The sequence below is a fragment of the Morone saxatilis genome, unplaced genomic scaffold (genome assembly GCF_004916995.1).
Source record: "Morone saxatilis isolate NCDOM2014 unplaced genomic scaffold, NCSU_SB_2.0 Contig21, whole genome shotgun sequence".
Taxonomy (NCBI): Eukaryota; Metazoa; Chordata; class Actinopteri; family Moronidae; genus Morone; species Morone saxatilis.
In genome coordinates this window covers 15259976-15287620 of record NW_023339774.1, presented here as the reverse complement: position 1 = coordinate 15287620, position 27645 = coordinate 15259976, and the positions used below count along the sequence as shown (strand labels likewise).

Below are 27645 nucleotides of genomic sequence, written 5' to 3'. Positions count from 1 at the left end.
TAACTGAAACTTAACTGAATTGAAAACAAAATAAAAACTACAGAACTGCATTGATTCAGTGAAGAGGGATTTTAAATTTTAGGTTTGTAAAACTTAATGTTTATGTGGGACTGTTGGACAGTAAGTCTATATATCTATGATATATTTTTATGGCTCTTGTAACTATGTCTCTACCTCATTAGTATTCATACTCACATTCACTCAAACAACACACTGAGAAGTTTCATTTTTATTTGACTGAAGTTAAATGAACCACAAAGAGTTGCAGAGAGGTGGAATCTTTTAACAAAAGTGATATTTCCCATCATTCATTAAAAAAAGAAAACCCTCTAAAAAAGGACTAATCGTTACTGAGTCAGTTTGAAGAGTGGGGTCACGGGGGGGAGGAAACACAAGGGAAGGAAAATGTAGAGAAAAGAAGAGAGGAAATAGAGAATACTAAAGGATGTGAAGTCTCTGCTTCACTTCTGTCAACTTTTTCTACCTTAGCAGCAGCCCAGATTTACAGACTATTTATATTGCACCAGGTAAGTGCTCCGAATGGAAAAAAAAAAATGAATCACATTCAAGTTAATGACAAAAGACATACAACAGGTGACATGACCTCAGAGTGATCTATAAAGTGCCCTTTAGGTTCAATGGTGTTAGAAAAAGGAGAGAGAAACAAAAACATAAAAAAGAAAAAAAAAAAATTCTTTGTAAGAAACGTGCTGCTTTATATTCAGTGGCAATCACAGCTTTTCTCTCAAACACCCACGCACGCACACAGCTTCATTTTAGTGTTGTTGATCAGTAATACTTCTGTTAAATGTAGTTCATACATATATTTATATATCATGAAAGAACTTAAAATGTTTTTTTTCCAAGAACAATTTACAGCATTATGAACAGCAACAGGCATGAGAATATTAATATAATCATGATGCAAACATCTCAGAGAAACTATCACCAGTTTTTAGTTTTCCCTTCTCGACCTCGAGAGCGATTACACGTCCAAATTACTACCATGTAGTCAAAGCGAACACAAGATACAGTTTCATGCTGCTTTCATAGCACTACAATAAAAACCATTTTATTCAACACATTTGCTATCACCGTAACAAATGATATGGATTACTTATTTCCCAGACTAGCCAGATTTACACTTCACACACCATGTCATATAGAATTGTCAAAATAGTAAACAACATTGTTCATCAGTACAAATACGTTGAGAGTATTTTCCTGCAAGAATTATACCAATGATTTAAAAAAACAAAACAAAAAAAAGAAATTTGTTCCAGGATGACAAAAACTATAAAAATCATCTTTGGGGCTTTATTTCATCCCCCATTCTTTAATCCTTACCAGTGGCTATAAAATAAAAGAAAAACATTATTCTACAAAAGGCTGCAGTGGCGATTTCTGATCACACAACATATAGACAAGGCTCTACGGAGGGGTGTGGCCGATTTCCTGAAATGTGATTGGCTAGCATTCCTAAGGTAATCCGGTGTTGGTCTAAGGATTTGAGAGAGTTGTGATCATAGTGCCATTGCAGTTTCTTAGAGAGATAGTGCATGTAAGAGCCAGATTAAGGCCATGCTAAGACCCTCCAATTGAAAGGTGCTTGAATACTGTGCTATAGTGTACATAAAGGAGCTATTGAAATGCATTAGTGTTTTCCAGCACTGTAGATTTTCACAGGACGAGGGTAGAGGGGAAAGAAACGGCAGATCAGGGGGGCCAGCTCTCGTCATGTATCGCTCATGCCTGTGGATAATAGATTTCAGCATTCGAGGGTGCGACTCTCTCGTTCTTTCCCCAGCACCTTTAAAGAAGTGGCCTACCCGCACTGAAAAGATATAAAGATGTAGGCATATTGGCTCGACAAATCGCTGTACAGTCTCAAACCACCGTGCTGTGGAGGTGGTTCACAGTCGGGCATTACAGGACAACATGCTCGCACAGAACTGCTACAGCAGCTGGTTCGACATCCCTGTGGCTTTTTGTTTAGTTTGTTTTTATTGTTGGTTGGTTGGATGCAGTCAGACGCCGCCATTTAGTCAACCCCCTCGAAGCCCTGCGCGTTCTCCACAGCCATGAGGAGTTTCTCTCTCAGGTCCTCAAATGATTCGTAAGTGGGCAGATCCAAGCGGTTGAAACTGGGAAGAAAATAACATAAAAATTATACTTAAATTGGTATTTAATTGGTAGCCACTGAGTATTTTAAACCATGCTAGCATCTGTCGGTTAATTGGTCGACTTTGGTCCAGACTGAAGTATCTCAGCTATTGGAAGGACTGCAATGATATTTTGTGCAGACATTTCTGTTCCCCAGCGGATGAATCACATTGACTCTTGGTGGCTTTAAACTCTAATATTAAATGTTATTGTAAACCTGTTACAGACATTTATGTTCCCCTCAGGTTGTATTGGAATAACTTTAGTGATCCCCTTACTGTTCCTCTAGCGCCTCCAGCAGGGCAAACTTTTAACATGATCAATACTTTGGTTTATGAGCAAATACCAGCTAACAATTGACATTCCCATCAGCCTAATTGTTAGTATGTTACCATGTTAAACTAAGATTTATAAACATAACACCTGCTTAGCATTAGCATACTGGCATTGTCATTATGAGCACACTGATGTTAGCCTTTAGCTCAAAGACTGCTGTGTTGTGCTAAGTCTGGCCTCAAAGCTGCTAGCATGGCTGTAGACTCTTATTGTGTGTATGTGTGTGTGTGTGTGTGTGTGTGTGTGTATATATAGTAGTAACATACCATGTGTGGGCTCTTGGCAACTTATCTGGTGTTCCCCACTGCTCAATTGTGAACAGCTGAGGTCCATTAGAACCTGGCACAAAAAAACAATAATTATGATGACACAGTTGATCTCTGGGTGAAATGAAAAGATTCAATTATTGCTAGGAAGAAGAGAATCTGTGTAATTATTGCATTTTATATAAATAATTGTCCTTTTTAGATATTTAAGCATTTAAAGCCTCATGCATAATTCTACAGATACACATACAATTATTTCTTCTTTCTCTACTAATGCCATGTAGGAAAAAAAGCCTCAAATCAAAAGCCTAGAATCTAACATTTGTCATTTATTTATCTGTATGTGTACAGTGATAGTAATTAAATTCTTGGAACTGCAACTGTTGACTCATCTGTTCTTAGAAAACGTTTTTTATGTCACTGTTACATAAAGCTCAGGACCTGTAGTTTCAGCAGATAATATATGACTTTAAAGAACTGGTCAAGTTATACAAGCGGGAAATAAAAGAAACCTGAAGTTATCTGGTGAACATACCATAAAGCTCGGCAAAGCCATTCATGGGTACTCGCGACGTTCCCGTAACAAACTGAAGGAGTCGGATCCTCTTTTCAGCATCCATTAACAGGACAACCTGAAGAGACATAGTGAAAAATGAAAAATACTTAGTTACATAGTTTAGAGAGTTCATATAATACTTATATAATATATATATATATATATTATATTATTATATATCCACAACTACAATACACAAAAAGATTACATTATTGAAAGCAGCAAAGATTTTACAGTTTTACAATCTGTGTGTGTGTGTGTAAGAAAAAACGTGACGGTACAAATTCAAACAGAAGCTGTTTGAGCCAGTTCATCAGGTGACACTTTTGTCTGTCTGTCTGTCTTTGGTTCTGGTGTCTTGTGGTCTGGTCTGTGGTCTGTGTTGTGTGTGTGTCAGTGTGTGTAAGCATGTATACACACACACACACACACACACACACAAATTATGGCTCGTGTGTATTGTTTGCTGTCTGAGGGTATTTGCGTGTGTGACTGTGTGTGTTAAAGCTCAAGTCAAGACAGATGATAACCAGGGCAGGTACTACTTTAGGTTCTTTCATCAGAGCAAACAAGCCTGTTCTTCCAAACAGACTTTGATCTTCAAAAGCGAGGCCAACAAACCTGTTGCAGGTTGGATGGAGGAAAAGATGACTGGAACCAATGTTTATTATGAAACGTCCTGTTTCCACGACTAATATGAGGCAACATGTGGCTGACGATTTTACACAGTACACAAAAATCTGTTGTGCGTGTGCATGTTTTTGTTGCATTAATTTAGACGTCTATGTGTTGATGTATCAGACGTACCTTCCAGAACCACTGTATAACAGGATGGTTGGGACAGTAGCCATTCTTGTAAACAGTGTGTTGTCTCCAGTCGTTGACGTCGACGTCACCCAGACCACACATGAGCAGCTACGCAGAGACAGAGGGTGAGGGAGAAGAGAAAGTATTTACAGTCACTGCCACTTTCCATCTCAAGACAGTACTCTAAAGATAAAGATATAACAATTAAAAGTAAGGATTTAAGCTATAGAATCCATACCTCAAGTTCATTTTCATCAAAGATCTTGATCAGATCTATGAGAATGAGCTCAGTGAAGCCCTGAAAAGTAAACAAAAAGGGAATGAACATGTAATTCTGATAAACGTTCAAGTCAAGTAACATACCTACAGAACATCCCACTAATGAACAGAGATGTTACTAAGTTTTGAAAGCTACAAATATTCAAAGAAGAGGTTGAATTTAAAACAGAGGGCCTCAGACACGCCAACACAAAGTCTGTGCTCACACTGCCCCCAAGTGGCGACTGTATTATCGCACATAAATACCTCCAAGAAGGCGTTCATCTGCTTCTGGACCCGATTGACAAACCTCCACTGGATGACCAGGCTGCCAGACGGAAGATTATCGAGACATGAATACAAAAACAAGTTTTAGGAGATGATAAAAGCCTGTAACTATTCATAAAAAGACAAAGAATGAAGAAAGTGGAACAGTACTGATAATGTCCTTACTCTATGTATTCTTTTTTGTTCTCATTGGTGACCACCATGTCTGAGCCGCTGGGCTTCAGGTCCACCTGGTACGTCTAAGAAAGAAAAACAATAAAAGTAAAGGCCAGGAAACTCCTGACAGCCAACTACCTTATTTTATTGCGCTTAAAAATGTGTATTTTAACAGATTAAAAATGACCGACTGAAGTCTGCGCACCTGTCCAAAGTTGTCCTCGTCAATACAAAACCTCAGGTCCAGCTCAGTGGGATCATTCTCCAGAATCCACTTAAGAGAGTTGTAGTATTCACTGTCCTGCAGGGATACAAGGCAGGGCAGATAAAAATTAGACACAAAGAAAACTGAATCATTCATTGGCTTTTATTCGTGAGATTGCAGGGTCTCATTCAAAATTGCACGTATGTAGACCCATTCCAATCAAACAAGAAACCCTGTGGTCAGTGCTGACTGCTCAACTGTTAATAAAAATGCTAACTGTTAAAATAATTTAAATACATAAGCAAATTAAAAGCACTAAATACAAATTACAGACTATTTTACAGTGCCAAAATCAGTGGCCCAGAATGAATAATTAAAAAGTAATTCATCCTGTTAATAATTTAGCAGCAATGATTTCTTACCACAGACTCCATGTCTTTAAGGGAGATTTGTTTTCCCAGCATCATCTTGTAGAAGGGTCGTATGAAAAAACCTAAGAAAGCAGAAAACAGCACTGCCCTTTAACAGTATGTGTGTTCCCAAACATCAACATAAACATTGCCTAATTGTTCAAACACATGACAATCTTGAAAATACACATAGTAACAGCAGGTTACCATCCAGTAGTTTTCCATGAAACACAGCCATTCCTGCCACACGTCCGATGAACTTGAAATAGGAGAGGTGATCCTCGTTGCACAGGCCAGAGTTGGGATTGATTTGGAGAGTGTAGTTGTCCCTGTAGAGATACAAGACGAGACCACGAAAGTTATTTCCATGGTTTCATTTACAGGCTATTCCTTAATGCACAGAGCAGTCAGTAGTACCAGTGGGTTAATTTCTCCTTAAAAAAGGTCAATAAACATAATATCTTGACTGAAAATCTAATGGTTTTCGCAGCTGCAAGCGATAAAAAAGGAAATTAATTTGATGAAAGTCCAGAAAGCTTGATAAGTCAACATACACACTTAGCCCTTGATTTAATAAAATTATTAATTACCTCTTGATCTAATTGAATAAAGCTTGAGTTGTCATAAGTGCTCCAAACATTTATTTTAATGATATTCATAGGACTTTATGTCACTAGATGCTCAACTGCACATGGACTCTGTTGCTCCACCTGCAAATAGCAAAAAGAGCATCAGCTTTTCATTTAACTGCAGCTGCATGACGATGTTAAACCTAAATTATTAAAGTTGGTGTGATGATGAACAATCACAATGGGGTTTAATTTCAATGGTTTGAAGGTTTAATGATTTTTGTTTTATTAAACCAGGCAAACTAAGCTAAGTAGGTTTGTTGTTGTTGGAGGAGGACAGGCTTGTTGTTTTGTACCTTTATTAGACAGCAACAGTGAAGAGGAAGAAAGGAAATGGGTGAAAGAGGGGGGTATGACATGCAACAAAGGTTGACAGTTGCAACCATGTGGCCTACGCATTTAGCTACAATATATTTTGTGTGATCTTTGCCCTACATTGCCTACATGAGTCGTCATCTATTGATGATGGTGCCAAGAAACAGAACGAATCATTCAACCCTTTAATTATCTTAACATGTACTGTATGTGGGAAACTTTTGTTCCAGGAAGGCTTTTTTAAATGAAAGGAAAAGTTAATCAAAGTAAAAGGAAACTTTAACAAGTCTCATAGGGAAACAATACGGCAGCTCTGCCCCTTACTTCACTTTGTGGAAAAAGACAACCAAAGATATGAGCAGGGAAGGATTTTTGTGGTTCCTTTACTACACGAACTTTGCAATACACTATGTCCTGTGTCATATCCTGTTACATGCCTCAAGGGTGTCTTTCTTCAGATAAAGGTAGCTCACACAAACAATCGGAGACTTACGTGGCAGAGTATTCGAACAGACCGTAGTAAGGATTGAACATCTCCTTAGATAAGAGGAAGAACCACTCTCTGGCCACTCCACCATAGTCCAGTCCTTTCTCTGACTCAAACTCAATCCACAGCCGCGCTTTCAGAACATCAGGCCTCTTTAGGGACATGATTCGACGGTACGACTCTTCAAAGATGTTGTTCCTGTGTAACTTCATCTCGAATCGGTTGGGGATGTCAGCCTGGAATAAAAAAAATAATAATACCGTGTTAAATACGGGAAATATTTTATTTCATTTTATTAGGTAAGGTGGAAATATCTGACCATGGTACAAAACCAAACTGATTCAGACTCGTCAAAAAATACCACTAAGTGTAACTGCTGCTAAAGGTGCTTATTATCTCATTTACAACAGGACCTGTGTGGAATCATTATTTCATTATTTTAATTATTTATTATTTATTAATTACTATGGAGATTGCAGAACTCATTTTGTACTAGCGCAAAATGCAGAAAAGGTCTAGGTGGTTGATTAACTTTCTGGATGGATTGCAAGCCCATTAAAGTAAGTTAGGAGAAAAACGGGCAGTAACCTTGACTTCCTGGAGTGTTAAAAATGATGAAGTGTGAAATGATTGCACTGAATATTTAATATGCAGTAAAAATATCAAACTCAGTCACGCAGCGTCAGGAAAATGTGAAGAAAGTTGAATAATTATGCAATCAAGGACAATCAAAATAGATGCAAATTAGAGCCTTCCTGTGCAAGGAGAAGCCGTGAGGTTTTGACCAAATTTAGCTTATGCCATTACCCTGGCATTGTTAAAGCAAGAACCCAGAAACCTGAGACATAGAGATATCTATATTTTAAAAATCACTTCTTACCGGTTTCTTCAACTTCTTCCTGAAGTAGTCGTATTTCTGCTTGAACTCTCTGGAATAGGGGACAGCCTGCACAGACATTAATCAAATAAATTATCAAAAAACGATCAATGTCCTTATAAACATTTAGCTTGTGATGTAAATGGTTTAACAGGAAAACTAAATATGCTTCAATCTCCTGTTACAACACCAGAAACTACATAGAGTGTGTAAGTTGGCGAGGGGAGTTGGCAATGAGGGAGAACAATATCTGAAGTGGTACACAGAAAAACATGAAGGTGATGGCATGTTAAGTGACAAGCGCAGGGACAAAGTGATTTATCTTTGTCGTACAAAGACACTGAGGCTGATGATAGTGTGTGACAGATAGAACCACAATGTTAAAAGAGGAACTTGTTGTTTCCATGTAGCAACAATGCCGTGGCAGAGACTCTGTTAGAGAAAACTACTCACAGGTCCTGTGATAGCTGGACTCTGAAGGCGAGGGTCCTCCCACTGTGTGTTCTTTGTATCTGGATGAAACAAACAACACAGACTCATTAGGCAACAATAGGATTCACAAGGACTTTCATGAAGTCTGTCATTATATTACGCAAAACATTTGCTGGTTTCAGCCTCTGAAATGTGAAGATTTGCTACTTTTCTCTGTTTTATATCATTTAAATTAAATGTCGTTGGGTTCGGGAATTTTTTACCATTTTCTAACATTCTATAGCCTATACAATTACTCCGTTTATCCAAGAAATAATCAACAGATTAATTAATAATGGTTCAAATTCCCACTCTTATGTCCATATATCTTTCAGTTTAGTTTAGTAATGCACTCCAGCAGGTCATCACGCAATACATTTTAAACAGCATGACCTGTCAACTCCTGTTTCTGCTGTAATGGATGAGGTGCTTTGCTGTCTCTGACACTGAAAAATCTGTGGCTGCACTGCACCCACTGCACACTATAAAAAGTAACTCAAGAGATAAAGTAAGACACGCATGACCAAATACAAGCACAGCAGAGACAGAAAGTGGTAAAACAGAGTTGTCTTACTGTGGTCAATGTAGAAGGTACGTCCGTCTGAGTGAACTCTTTCTTCCCATCCAGGCTGGAAAAGGAGCATAAAAAAAAGACAGCGAGAGTGAGAAAAAGCACACAGTCACTATTAGACAGCACTATTAAAGAAACCATGCTCAAATAGTCATTTAAATCCATCCTCTTTTTTTTTTTCCTTTTTTAATTTGTGTTTGATTGAATTTGACTGACCATTAAATGGTTCAAACACTGACAGCCCAACACTGCAGGGGAGGCAAACTCAATCAAACACATCACAAAGGAACTGAAAGGATTTTTTCTCCTATTTGAGTCATGTCCGAGACATCAGCAAGGCAGGGATACGACCACAACATTAAAAAGGTAAAATCACCACTACTAGTTCAAACCAGTACACCACCACTGACACGGTGAACACTCAGTACAGTGTCATAGGCCACACACACGCACACACTCGTACGGCCCCAGCAGTCAGGCAATTAAAAAAATTACAGTAAATCGAGAGTAAAGGGGTGGGAAAAGGGACCGAGTCTGACAATATGTCAAACAGGGTGTACCTATGCGTGTTTCTAAGTATGCTGCTACTGATGAGTGAAGAGATCAGATTGAAAAGCTGATAAACACATGCAGCCATACAGCCAGTTCCTTCCTCTAACATACGTATTGCTTCTGTGGTTTCTCTTGAAACATCCATCCCTCCCCACTGCCCCATATTCAGCCCTGTCCTCCTCCCTCAAGCCTTTGTGTTCATTCTCCTTCACTCTCTAACAAAATGGCCAGAGCATCTTGCCTCGTTCCACTTTCCCAACTCGTCTGTCTGTGCCTCAGACACTGATACGGTTACGGTTACACAGACATGGAGCAGTCTGAGGGATCCCAGGAGAATGGTGGGGGAGCTCCAAATGTTAAATCGTTAACAGAAGGGATGGTGGTGCGGGGAGGGCGCACAGAGAGAGGAAGTGGTGTAAAAATACTGATGAAAAGGAGGGGAGAGGTACAGTCCATCCATGCCGGTCATGAGAAAGAGAAAAGATAGAAAGAGAGAGAGAGAGGAAAAAACAAACACAAAAAAGAAAGCGCAAGGCTGTCTCGCAGGCATTTGACCAGACCGGACCAGAACCAGACAAGTAGGTAAGGCAGGCAGAGGGAGGGAGGCACCAACCAACCTCCTCTGGTAGGTTCTGCCAAACAGACATGGCCAGGTGTAGAAGAAGTAGCATACATTAGATCCATCAGAACGGAGAGAAAAGAGAAAGAGAAAGAGGGAGAGAGAAAGAACACATGCACACACCACACAAGCCTGTGAGATGTACAAACCCATGAAGCTCTGATTATTCAACAGCTACCTACGATAATGTTTGGCCCACTTGTTTGGAGTTTGTCTTTGTACAGATAACAGAGCAGGTGACAGACAGTCTCCACCTCCTAATTAGGGATTGTCACAGCCCCCAGACTCTGCTTTCTCATCCTCGCCAGTTACATTCTCCCTCTTTTCTAACAGGACTAAAAAGGAAATGTCTAAAATTGCCTGTTCGCATGATCATGTCTCATATTCTACTGCAAAAGCCACTTTATTTACACAGTTCAAATTTAAACATGGCCCACTGAGTTAAGATTTTTAAGTTGACATGCAGACAAAGACCACAATAAATTATGAAAACTCACTGATGGTACACCAAGCTGAATAAATACCTTCTTAGGAAAATGGTTACCGTACAGTTATGGTAATCTAAATAGACCGATTTAGAACACATAATATTTCCTGGTAACAGCACTTGTGAATAGGTCAACAAAGCTAATAATGGGATCGATGAGGTTGTTATTAACGTGCTTTGTGGGCCACAGGTTAAATACGCAGTTGGTCTCGTTGTGACTGTACTTACAGGAAGTGGACCAAGGTCGCCAGGCTCCATTGAGTTCTTATTCCTCATATGGACTGGATATTTCAACCTGGGATCCTCCTGGTTGTCAAAAGAGGGAGGGAGAGAAGGAAGAGATACAGACATGCATAAGAACGATTCCAAAACAGGGTGAAGACATTTTTTTAAACTGTAAAAACAACATTTTACATTTGCTCTGGTTTAAGGATAAAAAACACCACTTCCTAATATAACAACTTCCCAAAGTTCACTGATCCTAATAAGGACTGAAGTAAATGTGAAATAAACTTAAACCACCAGATGTCACTAAAAGACCCTAGAAGATCGACACTTACCACTGCCCTAGATTTTTAGTGCCTAGTACAACAAAGAATATAACCCCTTTTCAATTTGATGCCATCATTTGCTAACACTTTATTTCAGGGTCCTAAGAAGTTTCCTGTGCAGAACTATGTTAATTGGTAATAATTATAATTAAAATGGGTGGTATAAGACGGTTATATCAGTTTAGTTGTTTGAGTTGAGTTTCTACACAGCTGTTTGGTTTGACAGGAATTTCCCTGAAATTTAAACCCAAGTTAATGCTCATTCATTATCGATTTATAATTGGAAACTTAATATATCTTTATATATGCTGCAAGCTTTTCGGCAGACATTGTGCAGACATGCTGTGCCCTAAGGTTAAACAAAAATATAATTGGAATGAAACTGTCTCTTACTCTCCATATAAATATTACCACACACAATCATGGAAACTGGAAAAACTGGAAAAACTGGAAACTGGAATTGCAGACTTGTAAAATGAAGCATCAGCCTTTATTCATATTTCAAAAATCCTTTTAGCCTAAAGCACAATCGAGCCTGTTACCACGGTGTGTTAGCTCACCCAGGTGGTGGTTCTGCTGTTGTGGTCGATGAAGAAAGGCCGTCCATTGGGAGCTATCCTCATCTCCCAGCCTGGGGGCAGGAAGCTCTGCTGTGTCTTGTGCTGTGACTTGGGGGAGCTGTAGGGGGAAGGCTGAGGAGACTGCGGGTTGGAGAACGTGTCCTTTACGGCCCTCCGCACCTGGATGTTGTTGGCTCCCTGGAACCCAAATGGAAAAAAAAAGTGTAAGATTATCACTCCTAAAAGGAAAGAATTAAATTTGAAACTGAATATGGATGACTGAAACAATTCAACACTGATCCTTTGAAACACAATCAGTGTTCCAAGAGTTGTCTTGGTATTCTGTTAGAAAACTGAATAAGATTAGAAAAGATCTAGGAAAAATCAACAAATAGGGAGCTCATTAGCACCCAGGTTGAATACTCTGCCTGTCAAGTTATCAATCAAAATGACAACAGAAAAACGCATCAACACTTGATTATACAGATTTCAGATTTTACTGATTCCCTGGACACTGCTTCTGGGGCTTAATGGTACAATAACAAGTTTTTCGTTGGTATTCACAAGATAATGTGAAAGTCCAAGAAAAAACATAGGATCATTTTCAGTAAAACTACCAGAACTCTTTATATATCTATTTCTGGTAATAGATAGTAGACCTTGGTCAAGGCTTAAAGAGAAATGAATCCCAACATAATACCACTATTCCAGAAACTGTATCTATAGAAAAACGACCATTACTGGCGCCTTAAAAGTTTCTTACGCAACATTAAACAGAGTAAAGTTTCTCATGCTAATGAGTGTTCTTACATCACATCATTCTTTTAGCAGCAATTATCACTGACTGATCTGATTTCTAACGAGAGAAAAGACTGCATTAATTAATCCACAGACCTCCCACCTCCTGTGGAAGTTGTAATTACAACATTCTGCAGTGAGAGTGTTTCTTTTACTTCCACAATGCTTTGTTAACACAGACACACACACACACATTAATTAAACCTCCTACAGGAGTGTTCCCATGGTATAGCACCATCACCAGAGTAAAGCCATTAAATGCAGTAGGTCAAAAACAGACCGTCCCTTTTAAGATACACTGTGCTGATCCTAATTAGCCAAGTTTGTGTGGCGTATTTATAGCTGCACTGCAAACTTTAAAGTTTAAAGTTAAATGTATTGCATAAATGAGAAATGTTCTCTGACATTACATGAGTAAATCCGAGGTTTTCTAAAATGTCAGAACAAGCGCACGTTCACACACATAACATAACATTCCAAAAATTCACGGTGAAAGCATGAAATCTGAAAGATGCAATGAAATAGTGGTGGTGGGATTTGTACAATGCCACACCCTAAAAACAAAAGTGTTAATCTGAAGGATTACCTGTAGAGTCATATGTTACATTACTGGTAATTCACATTCAGATTATTTAAGATCAGTGATTATTTCGGGTAGTTTAACAATGTTCCGCTGTTTTTATTTTGTATGTCCACTACATGGGTTGAGTTAAACACTTCAAATGTACAGTATCTGCTTCACAGTAAAAGCCCTCCACTGATGCCTGCTTCCTCCATAGCTTACTTAACTAAGATATGTGATGATGTTATAGTAGAACAACTGCAGGTACATGACTTAGCCCTGAATGTATTTATATATCTGTTAATTTTCTCAATTTTTTTGTTATAGAATCAGACACTGCAGCTCCATCGAAGTAACAGCTAATGTCTACTGTCTGATGTCCCTGTCTTTGTAAGTGTTGATTGTGGAAGTTCATATCCCCAGACAAACAACATCCAGTTCTTGTGTCTGACACAAACAGAGAGTATTAAATAGGGATACGTTTAAAACATGTAATGTTCTTTAAAAAGTATTGACAAATTAATCTTCAAATGCTAGCCAACAAAGTTTGTATGTGCTTTGTTTGGCAGTCTTGATACTAAAAGGGCCTCTGCATTTAATTATATCTAATTTACAAGATCAATATCATTGATTTGGATGTGCCTGGGTTTGTTTTAGCATTTGGAACCTGTGATCAATTAAAATAATGGATTCATCAAGGAGTAACTGAAATTCCCACACCAGCTTTATTCTGTTAGTGTTATTGCAGAATGAAATGCTGACTGTTTGCCAAGAGTGTATATTGTTCACAACAAACTCGTCATCATGAATAACAAAGAAGGAGTGAAGATCAGACCATTTCACGTGACTAATCATGGTTTAAGGGAGAGATGTTTAAGCGTTCAGTCATCAGCTCATTCTCCAGTGAAGATGAAAAAAAGAGCAGTGTGAAGAAAGAAAATCATCTGCAATGGTGAGATGAAAAGACATACGAAGAGAAGACTGGCTAAATGATGACATTAACATTTCCATAAGGTTGGCAAGGATGAAAAGAGAGAAAAGCAGCATCAAGAAAGAGTCACCCTGAAAGAAGGAAAGATAACATTAGAATGGTGGAATATCAAAGAAAGAAACTGAGGATTGGCTGGATGTAGATGGGTGAGGGTCATGATTTCTTCGAAGGGATGGAAATGGTGATACAATGAAGAATTGCATGACGAGAAAGTGTGGAAGGACAAAGATTGAAGGAAAGAGGAAAAAGGATATGGGTATGAGCGGGATGGTACAGGTGGCTAATTCTCACCTCCAAGGGGGTGGAAAGGGTGACAGTAGGGGAGCTGAGGCTACGAGGTCGTCGGACTTGGGGCTCATGGAGGTGGTTGTTGGAGGCAGTAGAAGAGGAGGAGGGGGTGGGTGCGGGTGCCAGGGCCGAGGCTCCTCCTGACGCCGCTGCCGCTGTTGCTGCTGCTGCTGCTGAGGTGCTGGCTCCGTCTTCAGTCAGCTGTCAGTAAGAATAGCACTTTTAAGGTTAGGTGGCGTTTTGAATAAGGCAAACGGTTTCCGCGAAAACAAAACTTGTTCTCATCATTAGCCATGCGGTCAGAGATGCTGCCAGAGATGCTGCCACCAGAAAGGTCTGGATGCAAGCTAGGAAATGAGTTCCTAAAATCTCAAAAGCAAAAAAAAGGCCCAAGACAATCATTTATGTCACCCAAAACATAATTATTAATTAACTACTGGAAAGATGAAAGTTAGTGTTTCTTACAACCCTAACCCAAGTGGCTACTACAATGGGAAAACCTACATTTACGATGGGCCACAACTATGTTCCAAAGACAAAGCATTGCTATGAAACTGCAATGTAAATCATTTGCAGTATCCTCTCCTTCTGAGTAACAACAAAAACAGATGAGAATCGGAAAAGACTATGTGATGACAGACAACACACAAACAAGTATAATATAACCTGCAGCGTTCGGATAAAAGCAGAAATGAAAGGGTGGATTTCAAAGAGGAGAGACATGAGCATTAAACATACACCCAGTCCCATGTAGCAGTCTCTCCCTGAGCTCAGACAATGTGGAGCTGCCTCAGTTGCAGACAGAAAGACAGGGGAAGACAAGTGGAAAAAACAGGGCAGAAATGGGAAAAAGGGAGGGAAAAGTGGTGGTTGCATTTCCATGCCAGGGTTTAGAAAGGCGTGACCAATAAAGAGTTGCACTGCATCCAGAGTACCAAACAAAATGCTAGACAAGAGAAGAAAGACATAGAATAAAGTTGAAAAGAATTGGAAACCGGACAGAGAAAGACAGAAAAAGAGACTCTGAGGTTGCAAAGCTGTGTCTCTTTCCGTCATTCTTTATGGCTACACAGAGGAGAAACACATGGGGGAATAGAGGAAGAGGTCCGAAAAAACAGGCCTAGGCCATGACAGGGGCCGGGGTAAGATCCAGTCCCATGCCTAGAGTCCAGACAGCCTTCAGGCCTTCTGTACCTGCACAATTGGTCTAGTCCAGGTAGTGGTGCGGTTGTTATGGTTGACGTAATAAGTTCTTCCCTTGCCGTCCTTCCTCTCCTCCCATCCAGGGGGCAGGCCAGGGGTGGTCAAGGTGTAAGCAGTCGCCGAGGGAGACTGGCCAAGTGTAGAAAGAGAGCAAAGCAAAGACAACTCATCAGTACAGGCGGATATGCGTAGAGACATGTGGAGGGAATCTTTTAGTATTTTAAAATGATTCTGCACGGAAAGGGAGTCAAAATTATTGTGCGTACAAGTGGATAGAAACTGATGTTTTCAATAAAGTCAAGTTATTCCAACATACCACATATTTTTTTCATAAAATCTATCAAGAACACAACAGCTTTAAAATCTCTTCCCATTTCAGCTGTGCAGCACAGTGACAGACACATTTTAGGTATAATTATGACAAAAGATTTCTAATGGAAAAGAAGGTGATTGTGTATGATGTGAACCTTCCCACACAAAACCCAATCAAACACAGAGAAGTACTAAAATAAACACCACATGGGGAAAACTAGTGGATCATTACTACTTCGCTGAGTGAACTATTAACCATTTGCAGAATTAAAATTACTGAAATAGTTAACCAAACAATCACAACATTACTGTGGTGATATTTTAGATATGACAGAGCAAAGATAGCACCCTTGAACATTGGACATCAGAGATATTTTTGAACCAGGACCTCCCGTATTTGGATCAATTACCTTGTGAAAAATAATGTGTGCAAAATTATGTCTTAGATACATACTTTAATCAACATTTAAGTAATTATAAATATTGAGTTGGATACCCATTATTAAAGGACACGGATCTGGATCAGGGACAAAAAAAACTTGATGGTCCCTGTTGGCCACATTTTATAATGCTGCTTTATGGCTTGTTATCAGTGGCAGTACTTAATATTTACTAACATGGTGCCACGTCGAGACACACGCACACACACACGTACTCATGTATACCACATTCACAGCAACTTTGGGACAAGTGCTCATTTAAATAAGCTCTTCGGCATGTTGTAACATACCCAATAAAAAAACTAAATAAAGAGGGATTTATTCAGCTTCATCAGCTGATTGTTTTAGAGAACAAATCAATCACCCGCCAGCAAGGATGTACATTTTCATGAATGTTTACACAAAGTCTTCAGTCTATTTCAGAAAGAACGTTTGTTGTATATTTTGTATGCATTAAGTGTCATATCATAAAAACTAAACATAATATAAATGACTGATAGTCCTCACGTGGCTTTCTACCTATCAAAAGTTTTTTTATTAAGATTATTCACAAAACTAGTCAGGACACATGTGGCCTATCCTATATGGTGTCTGGGAACTAATAGTTGTACAACTGATAGGGTTTAATCTGTATATAAACTGAGATATTACCATAGACTCCTCACCACCTGAGACAGTTTGAGCTCTTGTTCTTCTGGTCTGGGAACCCTGCTGATAGTAGACAACAGGGGAAGGTCTTTAGTTCACAGTATGTTAATGTTTTCATTTCCAGGGTGGAAGGAATGGGGCAAGCGAGAGTCTTTGGGCAGTAGTGCAGGTTGAGTGAGGAAACACTGAACGCACAAAAAGGGGGGAATTAACTTTCAAAGGAGGTGAGGAGTGACAGAAAGGGAGGAGATTCTTGAGATTATGGGCCATGGTGGGAAAGTGTGGTGGCTGTGATTGAAGAAAAAAAGAGAGGAAACCCACTGAAGTATACGAGCTGTGAGGCTGATGGGTAGCAGGAAGGAGTACAATTAACTTGGAATTAGCTGTAGTTGTGATTAGTTGACGTGATTTTAGTGTGCTGTAACTTCTGAGTAAAGTAAATCAACTTTAATAAGACAAAGAGAAAAATAAAGTCAGTCTGAGCCGTAGATGTTATCCAGCTTAGATTTCCCTGTAGGAGGGAAGACACAGATTCTTTTCTCTGGGCTGTAAATTTAATCCCCAGCCAGTGCAGCATCTTTAATCTCAACCTACGTAGAAAATGACATTAAAGCTACAGTAACACCAGTAAGAGAAAACAGCTCTGCGACCTAGAAAGCTTACAGCAGTGAAAGTGAATTACTGTGCTGAAGTTCAAATAAAGTTCACAAAAAGTGTTTGAGTCTCCAACAAGAACTGGAAGAAAATTCTCAAATGTGGAAAAAAAATAAACACACAAAAAAGTGCAGTTTCATTGCCACAAGCAAGATAACAATATCAGTGTAGTTCAGCCAGCAGTGCTTTAAGACGTGCTGGATGTTGTTCTGCTTATTCTAAACTACATAACCTGGACAGTTAGAAACTACTAGCACCACTGTTGCATCGCACTACCAACCCTATAAAAGTAAACAGCCTTATAACAGCAGAGAGAACGACCTCAATTGTTATTTCTAATGTCAAAACCTTAAAAGAAATCAAAAATGGTCACACATGATCTGCATTTAGCCATTTTGACAAATTTTAAATCAACCCAAAATCTCCTATTTAAAAGATAAGTATGGTGATACTCTATACAATATTCTATATAAATCCCAAGACTAAAACCAACAATTAATTGATTATACTAACAAGTATTGTCCGTGTAGCAAAAGCCTGATATATAGTAGCTTATTCCTTGGTGCTGCAGGCATCCATCGTTGTTCAAAAACTATTAAAAACACATCAATGAGCCATATTTGCGCTGGCTCCGTAAATACACACTGGAGCGCCAAATGTGTATTAATCCGTGGTTAAAAATAGTCTGAAACAAATGTACTTTCAACCTGTTTGGGTCAAGCTTGCTAAAAACTACCTTTTTTTTTATAAAAACAATATATTTGTGACCCATAAAACTGTCATCTTCAGTGGTCAGGAATTCCTGAAAGTACTGTAGAGTGACAGACTAACAAATTATTGGTTATAGTCTTTTTATATTACAGGAAAACTATAGAATCATTCCAGCCTTATCCATTAAGGTTAACTAACTTCTAATCAGAAGTGTAGGATACACTTATCCAAGAGGCAATCTCATATGCATTAGTTGGCACATACAGCACCCCTCCACCTACATAAACATTTTATATCATTAGGAATTGTGTGACTGTAACCAACCTCCCATCAGTCCTCGCACTGACACAATTATAGGAAACTTCCCAAACATATGGTTTCCTCTGGTGGCTTCTTAATGAGCCTACTGTTGTCCAGTCCTTAGAGACTTGCCATTCAAGTGAAAGGCTGACATCAGCACCTGTACTTTTCCTTGGCTTGACAGAGCCAAGCTCACTGCTGTGACTCAGCTATGTGACAGACATCTGACTCAGATCTTGTTACGGTTTGCTGAGCTGAATCTCAACTGATGTGATGACTCTGAAATCTCTGGGGAACGTTTGATCTGATGTGCTCCTGTCCTTAATCTTAATTGCTAATGGTTTCTACTGGAATGGTCATTCTGCTGGCACACAGCTGTAAAGCCGACATTTCAACAATACATCATACATAGTTGCGAGTGAATCACGCAGAGCAGAGAGTAGTGGTGGGAGAGCAGGGGGAGGAAGAGGTGTGGTTATCCTACAGAGCCGAGAAGGCAAAAGGAAGAACAGTAAAATCGAAGAAGCATAGTGAGCAGGAAGGAAAAGGTGACGAGGAAGCAACACCTGCCTAGTACGAACAAGTGAAAATCTGAAATGCAAGCAAGAGCAAAGAAGGTGATTTAAAATATTGTACACCCGCAGCACTGAGGCATGCCAACAGACAGGAGGTAAGTGAGACAACAATGCCTGGCTGCTTAAGGCATTCAGAGAACAAAGAAAAGGATGTTCACTATGCTACACACTACTAGCAACGCAACAAAGAAAGGGAGGAAGTCTAAAAAGAAAGAGAGCAGGATGGAGGTAAATGTGGGGGTTTGGAAATATGTACCATAAGAGGAGGGGCCTGGGCCTGATCACTGACACCATCCGTCATACTTGAGGATCGGAGTCTGTTTGACATCTGGCCCTGTTAAAAAAAAAAAAAAGTAAGTGAGGGAAAGAAGAAAAAAACTTTATTGCTAGCACTGCCTGCAACTGTAATGTACAAAATTATTTACATTACTGCTAATGTAATCAACGAGACTAACTACAACTGCACCATTCAGTCATTTAAATGTGGAGTGTGGGTTGGGACTACTTCAAATTGCATTGTTGAAGCCTCACCAGAGCAGAGCTGGGACCTGGCACTTCGCCGTTGGTATCAGGAGTGAGCGACAGCCGCAAATTTAAATCTTCAGAGAACTCCTGCGTGACGGGTGTCGGCGGGTGTTGTGGTGTCAAGACGGATGAGGGGCCAGGTAGAGACTGGGTCATGCTGTCGTTAGGATCCTCTTCCGTGATGAGCTCCCAGGACTACAGCAACAAACAGACGCAGCCATGAATCAATAATCATATTTTATCTCTTGTTATAGCTGTGGCTGAGTATGTGTATGCTTTACGTATGTGTATATTCTTCTCTCACATTGTCCAGGTCCCTGGGCTCCAAGTGCTCATTCTCCAAGTCTTCACTGATGTGGCGTCTTGAACGGAAAACTCGGTGTGCTTCCTGGTTGATCTGCCGCTGTTGATTGTCACTCTCAGTCTCCGAAATCACATCTCTGAAGGAGTACAAGCGATTTGATGCAAAGCAAAGTGTTAGCAAGTCACAAAATTGATAAGTAAGGTAGTATTACAGTAAAATAAGAGAAGCCATTTTTGGCCACAGTCTACCTCCCATCATTCTAATGTTTACTGGCTCATTCTAACAGAGGAGGGAGAATGAATTTGAGTATATGTTGAGGATACATTATATGTGTCTATCATGCTATTGTTGTTTCTCCATTGCATGTTTTATTAAAAGAACAGTTTTGAGAACTACACTTATTCACATTCCTGTCAAGAGTTAGATGTGAAGACCTTCTCAATTAACTCTCAATGAAAAAAAGGCAATAGACAAATTTACCAAAATATAAAAGTATTGGGTAACAAAGATTTTCTCATTGAACTAATGTAAAAATATTTATTAAAACTAAAAATGGGAGTAGAGAAATCAGGCATACATGTTGGAGGGCCGTTTCCACTGTGTAGAGCGCTTGTTGTGGTTGACATAGTAGGTGCGTCCCAGGTTGTCCACCTTCTCTTCCCAGCCTGGGGGCAACGGGGGAAGCAGCTGCTGAGGTCGCTGCGAGCCCGAGTCTGCAGACTCGTCCCATCCCTGGAAGAGAAAGTTCAGATTTCTTGACATAAAGTTGTAACTCACTGGTAGCTCAGGCCAAAGATCCTGTGGTCACAGATATCCCAGTGAGCTGACAGCTTGTCAGACACGCATGAACATCAGCAAACCGGTCCGATTTAAGAGGGGATTCAAGCATGGAAATGCATCAAAGATGTTGGATTCAGTTGAGGCTACGAGTGCTGTGTTGTGGTTTAAGATGTTTTGGTTTACATTTACCGGTATTTATTTTTGTCTGACAAGTTACTCGCTGGGTGGGATATCTCCGACCACAAGATGTAAGACTAAGCTAATGGGCATCTATATCCCTTCCAGTGTTGACAAATTTGAATTCTCTCCTTACGGAAAAAAAAAAACTGAGTGGGGCTGGCATAATACTTTTCTTTTTGGAGATCAGAGTACAGAAGTAAAAAAAAAAATCTAGAGAGTGAAAATGAGGGATTTTGTCACATTGAGAAAATTTAGTGAAGGGAGATTAGCAGAGTGGCACTGAAGTTTCCGTACTTCCGCTGCTAAATGTCACCTTTTCCTTGAAGCCTTTGACTCTCTGAAAATGTATAACACCTTTCTTGCACTTCACAAGAAACTCACACATACACATGCAAGTAAAAGAGGAGAATCTCCTATTTCTCCAAATAACAGGCTGTATTATAAATGGTTTTTCCTTACCCTGACCTGGAAAAGACTTATACCAGACTCTGGCAGCAAGCTGCTGCCTGAATTCTTAGAGAAAAGAATAAAAAGAAGAGCCATCCTGTCTCCTCTCACTCCCAGCAAAAACCACTCTCACATTTTCTATTGGTCCAAATTGAGAAACTGGCCTTCATCTTTAAGCTTAGAACTGTGTTTTCTTTGTGTGGAAGGAATAAATCTACAACCGGTTTTGGCTTCAGGTTATTGTGTACAAGACAGTCAAAAGGATGCCTAAGGTAATGCTAAGTCAGCAGTTAAAACAAACTTGGCAACAACGGTCGCCAGGACCTTACCTCAGCCTCCTCCCTCATCTCTCCAGCCTCCTCCTCTGGTCCTCCTAGTTTTGGCAGATAGGCCATCTTCAAACGTAGGTAACCCTTCACCCTGGACTTGTGACTAGAAGGATAACATCAGCAAAAATGGCCCCGGTTGAAAGCAGCACATCATAACCAGGTAGCCGGCACCCTCATAGCCCCTATTAGGTTAATGCTTTGAAATGCAGGTTAGTTTCCAAACTGCCTATTAGCAGCAGATGGTCTTTCACCTTCAGTGTTCAACTGACCGTCACATGAACTTAACTGCTCGCTGCAGACATGAAACCAGTCTACATAGTGCTGCAAATCATAATTAAAGTCACTTTAAGTTTAATAATCTGTCAGTGTCTATTCCACTTGCTAATGGGGGCATACCAGACACAATTTAACCTGAGATATGTTACTTGTATCTAATTTCACTGTTTACTTGCCACATACTGTTACACATTTATATCCGGTAGAAACTGACCTTCTGGGGCGCAAGAGGAAGTCTTTAAATGTGTAGGGACGCTCCATAGCAGGGTCCTCTGTCTGCAAATTAAGAGGAGGCATTTGTTGATCGTAATCAATTGAATACAAAAGTAAATACACGTTAGAGTATCAAAATATCAGAGTCATGAGTTTGCAACACGCCTGGAACCCTCCGCACAACCATCCCAGGATCATTATGCAACAGTGAGCCTATCCTGTTACATATTGAACAGCAAAAAGGTCTTTTGTAATTCACAGCAATCTCCCACTGCTTTATAGCCAAACCAGTCCAGACTGGCTGCTCACCACATACTGCTCTGTAACATATTACTGATTCTGACAGTTTCCATACAAAAATTACAATCTTCAGTGCAAGTGTTGTATAAAAAATAATAATAATATGAGATGTGACAAAGCTGTTTGGCTCAAACTGTGCTCAACATATTGGACATTAAGAATTGATATTGAAGATTTGTAAATGAAAACATTGCTGTTAATAGCCTGTAGCAACATATTATGTGTGACTAGTGTAAAACAGGGCTAGGTACATCATCTTTCACCTCGGTTTCATGCTTTTTGGTGCATGAAACTGTGGAAAAAGTTGAAGTAACAGAAGCTTCCAAAAGGCAAATCTAACTACCAGATTGCTGTAGATGACTCAGCATGGCTGACCTGATTAATGAAATGTAAAAGAGGAGTATTTAGAAGAAGCTGCTATAGAAAGTAAGGTGATGACTAAAGTAATGTCCAGTAACTATGAATAAGACTGCAATTCCTACGACATGCAGTCATACATGAAAATAAATGAATCTAATGAAAACACACATATGACGCAGATGACATCATCTATACAAGCATTGCAGTCTCTTATTCATGCTCAGCTCAATTGGTTCAATGGCTACATTAAGCATTTCAGCATTAGCTGCATCAGGACCAAACATTCACTATCCCATCCACTGACTTCAACTCTCAACACGACTCAGTTTTGGCTTTTATCTGCTGCTAATTTCCTGGACCTATGGGAGCGAAATAGGACATTAATAATTAACCCCAACACATTTTACTGATATGCTTTTAAAAGCTTCACAGCTTAGACAGAGCAGCAGCAGCAGCACAGCTCTCAACTAAGTCGAGAAGGTGCTGCTTTAGAATGATCTGTAGGTCTTTTTGTTTGTGTTTCAGGTCCTGTTCACGTGAAACCTAAACAGTAAAAACTGCCAAGCAGCACACACTGGTTCTGCATGTTATTGTTTACAAAAGCTGTTATCTCCCAGCAGTCCACAGTTTCCAAGCGAGTACATGCGAGTGTGTGAATTTGACAAACGTAGCTTTTTCCATTGAGAAGCAGTCCGCCCTCAGGACAGTCACCTCTGTTTACATTCTAGACAGACAGCTTTTCTTTTCTAACAAGCAGCAGTGTGCTGTTTGATCACAACAACACAGTATTTGTGTGGCTAGCACTTTCTCACACTCAAGACAGACACAACAAATAAAAAACCACTCTTTTTCTGACCTTCACAGAGGTTTATCAAGTGGAGCAAAACCGAAGATAAGAAACAGCTGAGTATTCAAAATAGGGTTATAACAGTCAGCCTAGACACACACACACACATACATGCAAATAACTCACCGGCAAATGACTGAGAGGAACATCAACTTGTCCCAGGAAATCATCTCTGGTCTAGAAAAGAAAAGAAAAGAAGGTGGTCATCTTCAGCAGCTTAATTTTAGATGCAGCAGGTTTTTGAGTGTGTTTTGGGAATACCAAAATTTCCAGCAGGGGAAGTGAGGGGAAAAACCACAATGTCGAGGTGAATAACCTAATGCACCCAAAAGTCCATTTTGTGTGTATTTATCAGAGTGAAAGAGACAACTATTTTAATTTCATGGACAGCTCCATCCAGAAATAACCGCTAACCTTTTTTATGGACACCTGTAGTCATTTTAAATGGTTGCCAAACCATAAAGTGCAATTACATTTGAGCAATTTCTTCCATATGTTTCTGAAATGATCATACAATATTTGCTCTAGTTTGTTGTGGCTTATCTTCTCTGCCAATTGGCACAGATTTCCAGAAGTGTCCAGGAAGAAAGGCTGAGTCTAGGGTTTTATTTCTGGACAGGCCTTTGGTATCATTTCATAGGAGAAGAACCCGTGAGCCCAGCAAGGAAAAATAACATCCACCGCCACCAGATTGAAGCCAAGTCAGCCAGACAGAGGGAGAGAAGGACAGCAGTCACAACAGGGGAGAACTAGGGAAGGTTTGTGTTTCAGATTAAAGAGGCCCGTAGATTTGTCCGTCCTTTTGTCAAAATTAATGCAGACTCGGAGGAAAAGGGGGAGATTGACGGATGATTGGGCTGCAAAGCAGCAGCCCCCAGCAGTGATTACCTGTGTGAGATGGAAAAGGCCATTCTTGGTAGAAGCCTGTGTGTGGGACACAACCGATTTAGACAACAGGCATTAAACTAACAATGATGTTTGTTTGTAGACACTGGTTTGACAGGAAAGGCTGAGTGTACACAATATGTGATACTGTTTTTCAGTTTGAGTTAACTTAATGGGTCAACAAAAAAACAAAAATTACCCCACTGTTGTCAACTGAAGAGTCTCTGAATAAAAGAGCAACCTGGCAGTCTCTGTACACTGCACACAAGGTTTCTTTTAAAGAAATTTCTTTAATTTCATTTTTGAGGTTTTAACGCACAACAGAAGAAATGTTGTGGCATCTGTAAAAGTTGCTCCACTGCTGCACAAAAGTAGCGCAGTCATAAAAATTCAATATTGAGTTATGGAAACGATTTCCAACTGAACTTTTAATGATATTGTGGTCCCTTTTTAAATTTGAGTCAGAAAAGAAGAGTTTTAAAGAAAACGTGCACATGAAAATAGGTTCAAAAACCACTTCTTTAATCCATAGCACTTTCTTTTATCTTATCAAAAGTAGCTTTGGAATGTCAGTAAGTCAAGTAATCTAGTAAAAACAACAAAAACTTAAGGCTTTAGCAATTGTACACCAGCACGGTTGGTAATATCTTACAACTATGCTGACCAAGTCCCAGTTTTTCACACTGATACAAGGTTAAGATATACAGCAATCACACGGTTTATTCTGATCATCAGAGGGAAAAAATAAAAGCAGTGTTGGGAAGAGAGTGCACTGGGCTACCGCCGCAGTTATCAGGCCTGGAATTCAATGGTGAAAGGTTACAAATGAGTCACATGAAAACACTGAGTTATTAATGCACAGGCACGTAAACAGACACTCGTGAATGCATGTGTACTCCCTCTCCCTGTCTCTTTCACATACACCTACACTGTCACAAACACACACACATACACTTTAAACAATTTCTTCTTGGAAAAGCCAGAGTCACTACTGTGTAAGTTACAGCAGTGTCTGCTTTCATTTCCCAAACCAACTAGACAGTTAATTTATTGTTTGCATAACTCCCAAGTAAGCTTAATCTGAACTAGGAGAGAGCAACAAAACAAACCTGGACCGCAGAATAAGTACGACAGTATCATATGACACTATTTTCGTGTGTTGTTCTGGAACCTACAATGTGAATTTTGGAAACACATCGTAACTTTGTTTTGAAAAGAGCTTTATAAATAAAGTTTAGAATTACAATTAATCTTGCAAGCCTGCCAAAACTTTCAGCACTGATGAGTCACTACGAGATTTAATATTCGCCTGGAAATCTCATTTTCTAACATGCTTGAACCTACAGCAAATAGTGTAGCTAACCTGTAAAACATTCAGTGGCAATGGCAGTATCCCATGGGACACATACGCCTGGGACATGCGGCTGTTTTTTTCTGTCCTCAACAATAACAAGCATTTTAAGCTGTGGGTATGTGTATGCAGAGGGATATAATTGCAGAGTCATCAAGGGGTCACAGTTGAGCCTGCAGCTGCCTCCCAGGGCCAGGTTACGCTCAGAGAGGGAGGGTGCCACTAACGACCACAAGGAGGAGGAGGAGGGATGATGAGTTCATGAGCCATGAGGCGGAAGGGGGAAGCTAGTTTAAAAAAGGTTATACAATAAAACACAAATAGGTCAATTCAACCAAAACACAAAAAACGTACTTCTCACATACTTGTAGTTGTATGCACATAGTTTAAAGTTTTGTATTTGTTTCTGAGAATTCTGCCACTACGCAACCATTGGAGGTGAATGTAATTTAATTTGTGGTGCTCAGAGAATTGAAAAATGAAAGTCAACAGCAACATTCCTGTCCCTGTTACTCTGGTAATCCATAGAACACATTATCAATAGCTTTCAAAGACATTGTTTATGGAGAAAGGCGTTGCTCTTTATTTGTTTTTAATGCTGCACCACCAATCAAATTCCATTGATTCATATTGGACCTGAACAAATAAAACCAAATCTATCAACAAGCCTGAACACCACAAGAGGTAAGTGATAACAACTTGCAATGCTAACTGTAGCCGTACTGAACTGCCATGCATGAAGAAGAGGTAACGGACTGAGAGTTTATGATATAGAGCGACCTGGAACAAGTCCAGCCTGGCACTGAAGTGTGAAAAGGTTGTCTCACCTACTCAACAGTCTCCGTGCTGACACAACTGAATTACAATGCAATGCAACTCTAGACCAGAGCTGACAGAGAAAAGCCCTTCACAACAATAGCAATATGAATCCCTTTCACATGCTACTGGACCAAAATAAAAAGAGAACACCCCCCCCCCCAATCCATCCACAATCCCATCTCAGGTAAATATAGCAAACCCAGTGGCCTGTAAGAGCTCTTTGTGAATGGCAACAGGGGGACGTCGAGGCAGAACTGTAACGAGGGCATGGCACGGTGGCATAGCTGTCTGCAGATAGTCTAGCTGGCACACACACAGACACTCACACACACAAAACATACACTCGTAGTATCCAATGCAGGGCTTTAAAAAGGGGCACACCAACTCCAGGCAACCAGTTGGGGAAGACCTGTCATTATGGTCTAAATGAGGATTTCCTTGTTGCATGAGAAACGGGAAGCCCTGGGGTAACACAACACCGTGTGCCTTAAAAAGGGATAGGAGAAGGTGTGTAAAACACATTCAAGTATGGCCTAAGTGCTGTCAAAACCATGACTAAAAATATATTAAGATTGTTGATGCGCTAGTGAAGAACAACCAAAGCCAGAAATATTTTACCAATCTTAGACCATCTTGGATTTATAACATTTAAAATCAAGAGTAGCAATTCATAGCATACTGCAGATATCCTTATTATCTAGCCTTAACTGTCAGGAAGGCAGGAGTAACTGTTTTATCAAAAGTTATATTCATGTAAATAAAAGCCTGACATAGCAAAATCCTCATGAACCATATACGTTTTTTCCACGAACAACAAGCGAATCTGGCAAGAAAAGACACAAATAATATATTATAAATGACATAAAATATATTAAGTGATATAATTCTGATAAATTATGAAATATCCCTTTTTTAATATTGCCAACCCCAATATATTTCTCTCCCTCCCCACTGTTAATTTCTAGTTTCAATTCCCCCAGGTT

The 27645-nt window shown here is 39.7% G+C and overlaps 1 protein-coding gene across 6 annotated transcripts in view; it reads right to left on the bottom strand.

Annotated features, from left to right (window-relative positions):
- Positions 1–211: 211 nt before the first annotated feature.
- The window catches only part of nedd4l (NEDD4 like E3 ubiquitin protein ligase), a 43531-nt gene continuing 16097 nt past the window's right edge, over positions 212–27645 (bottom strand). For 2 of the 6 annotated variants that reach the window (XM_035668454.1, XM_035668449.1), the window contains 26 exons: positions 23734–23784; positions 22102–22163; positions 21612–21714; positions 20453–20607; positions 19876–20011; positions 19578–19766; positions 19303–19380; positions 16810–16869; positions 15398–15535; positions 14207–14404; positions 11565–11762; positions 10682–10759; positions 8799–8853; positions 8207–8265; positions 7757–7822; positions 6883–7112; positions 5653–5774; positions 5458–5528; positions 5036–5131; positions 4840–4913; positions 4654–4714; positions 4367–4426; positions 4129–4236; positions 3301–3397; positions 2766–2838; positions 212–2144 (listed from right to left, as the gene is read on the bottom strand). In XM_035668454.1, the coding sequence (XP_035524347.1) occupies positions 2042–2144; positions 2766–2838; positions 3301–3397; positions 4129–4236; positions 4367–4426; positions 4654–4714; positions 4840–4913; positions 5036–5131; positions 5458–5528; positions 5653–5774; positions 6883–7112; positions 7757–7822; positions 8207–8265; positions 8799–8853; positions 10682–10759; positions 11565–11762; positions 14207–14404; positions 15398–15535; positions 16810–16869; positions 19303–19380; positions 19578–19766; positions 19876–20011; positions 20453–20607; positions 21612–21714; positions 22102–22163; positions 23734–23784 (2721 nt within the window). In that variant the 3' untranslated portion in view covers positions 212–2041. Of the gene's footprint in view, positions 2145–2765; positions 2839–3300; positions 3398–4128; positions 4237–4366; positions 4427–4653; positions 4715–4839; positions 4914–5035; positions 5132–5457; positions 5529–5650; positions 5775–6882; positions 7113–7756; positions 7823–8206; positions 8266–8798; positions 8854–10681; positions 10760–11564; positions 11763–14206; positions 14405–15397; positions 15536–16809; positions 16870–19302; positions 19381–19577; positions 19767–19875; positions 20012–20452; positions 20608–21611; positions 21715–22101; positions 22164–23733; positions 23785–27645 lie in introns of those variants that run through there. The other 4 variants (XM_035668450.1, XM_035668452.1, XM_035668453.1 and 1 more) reach the window with 4 other exon arrangements.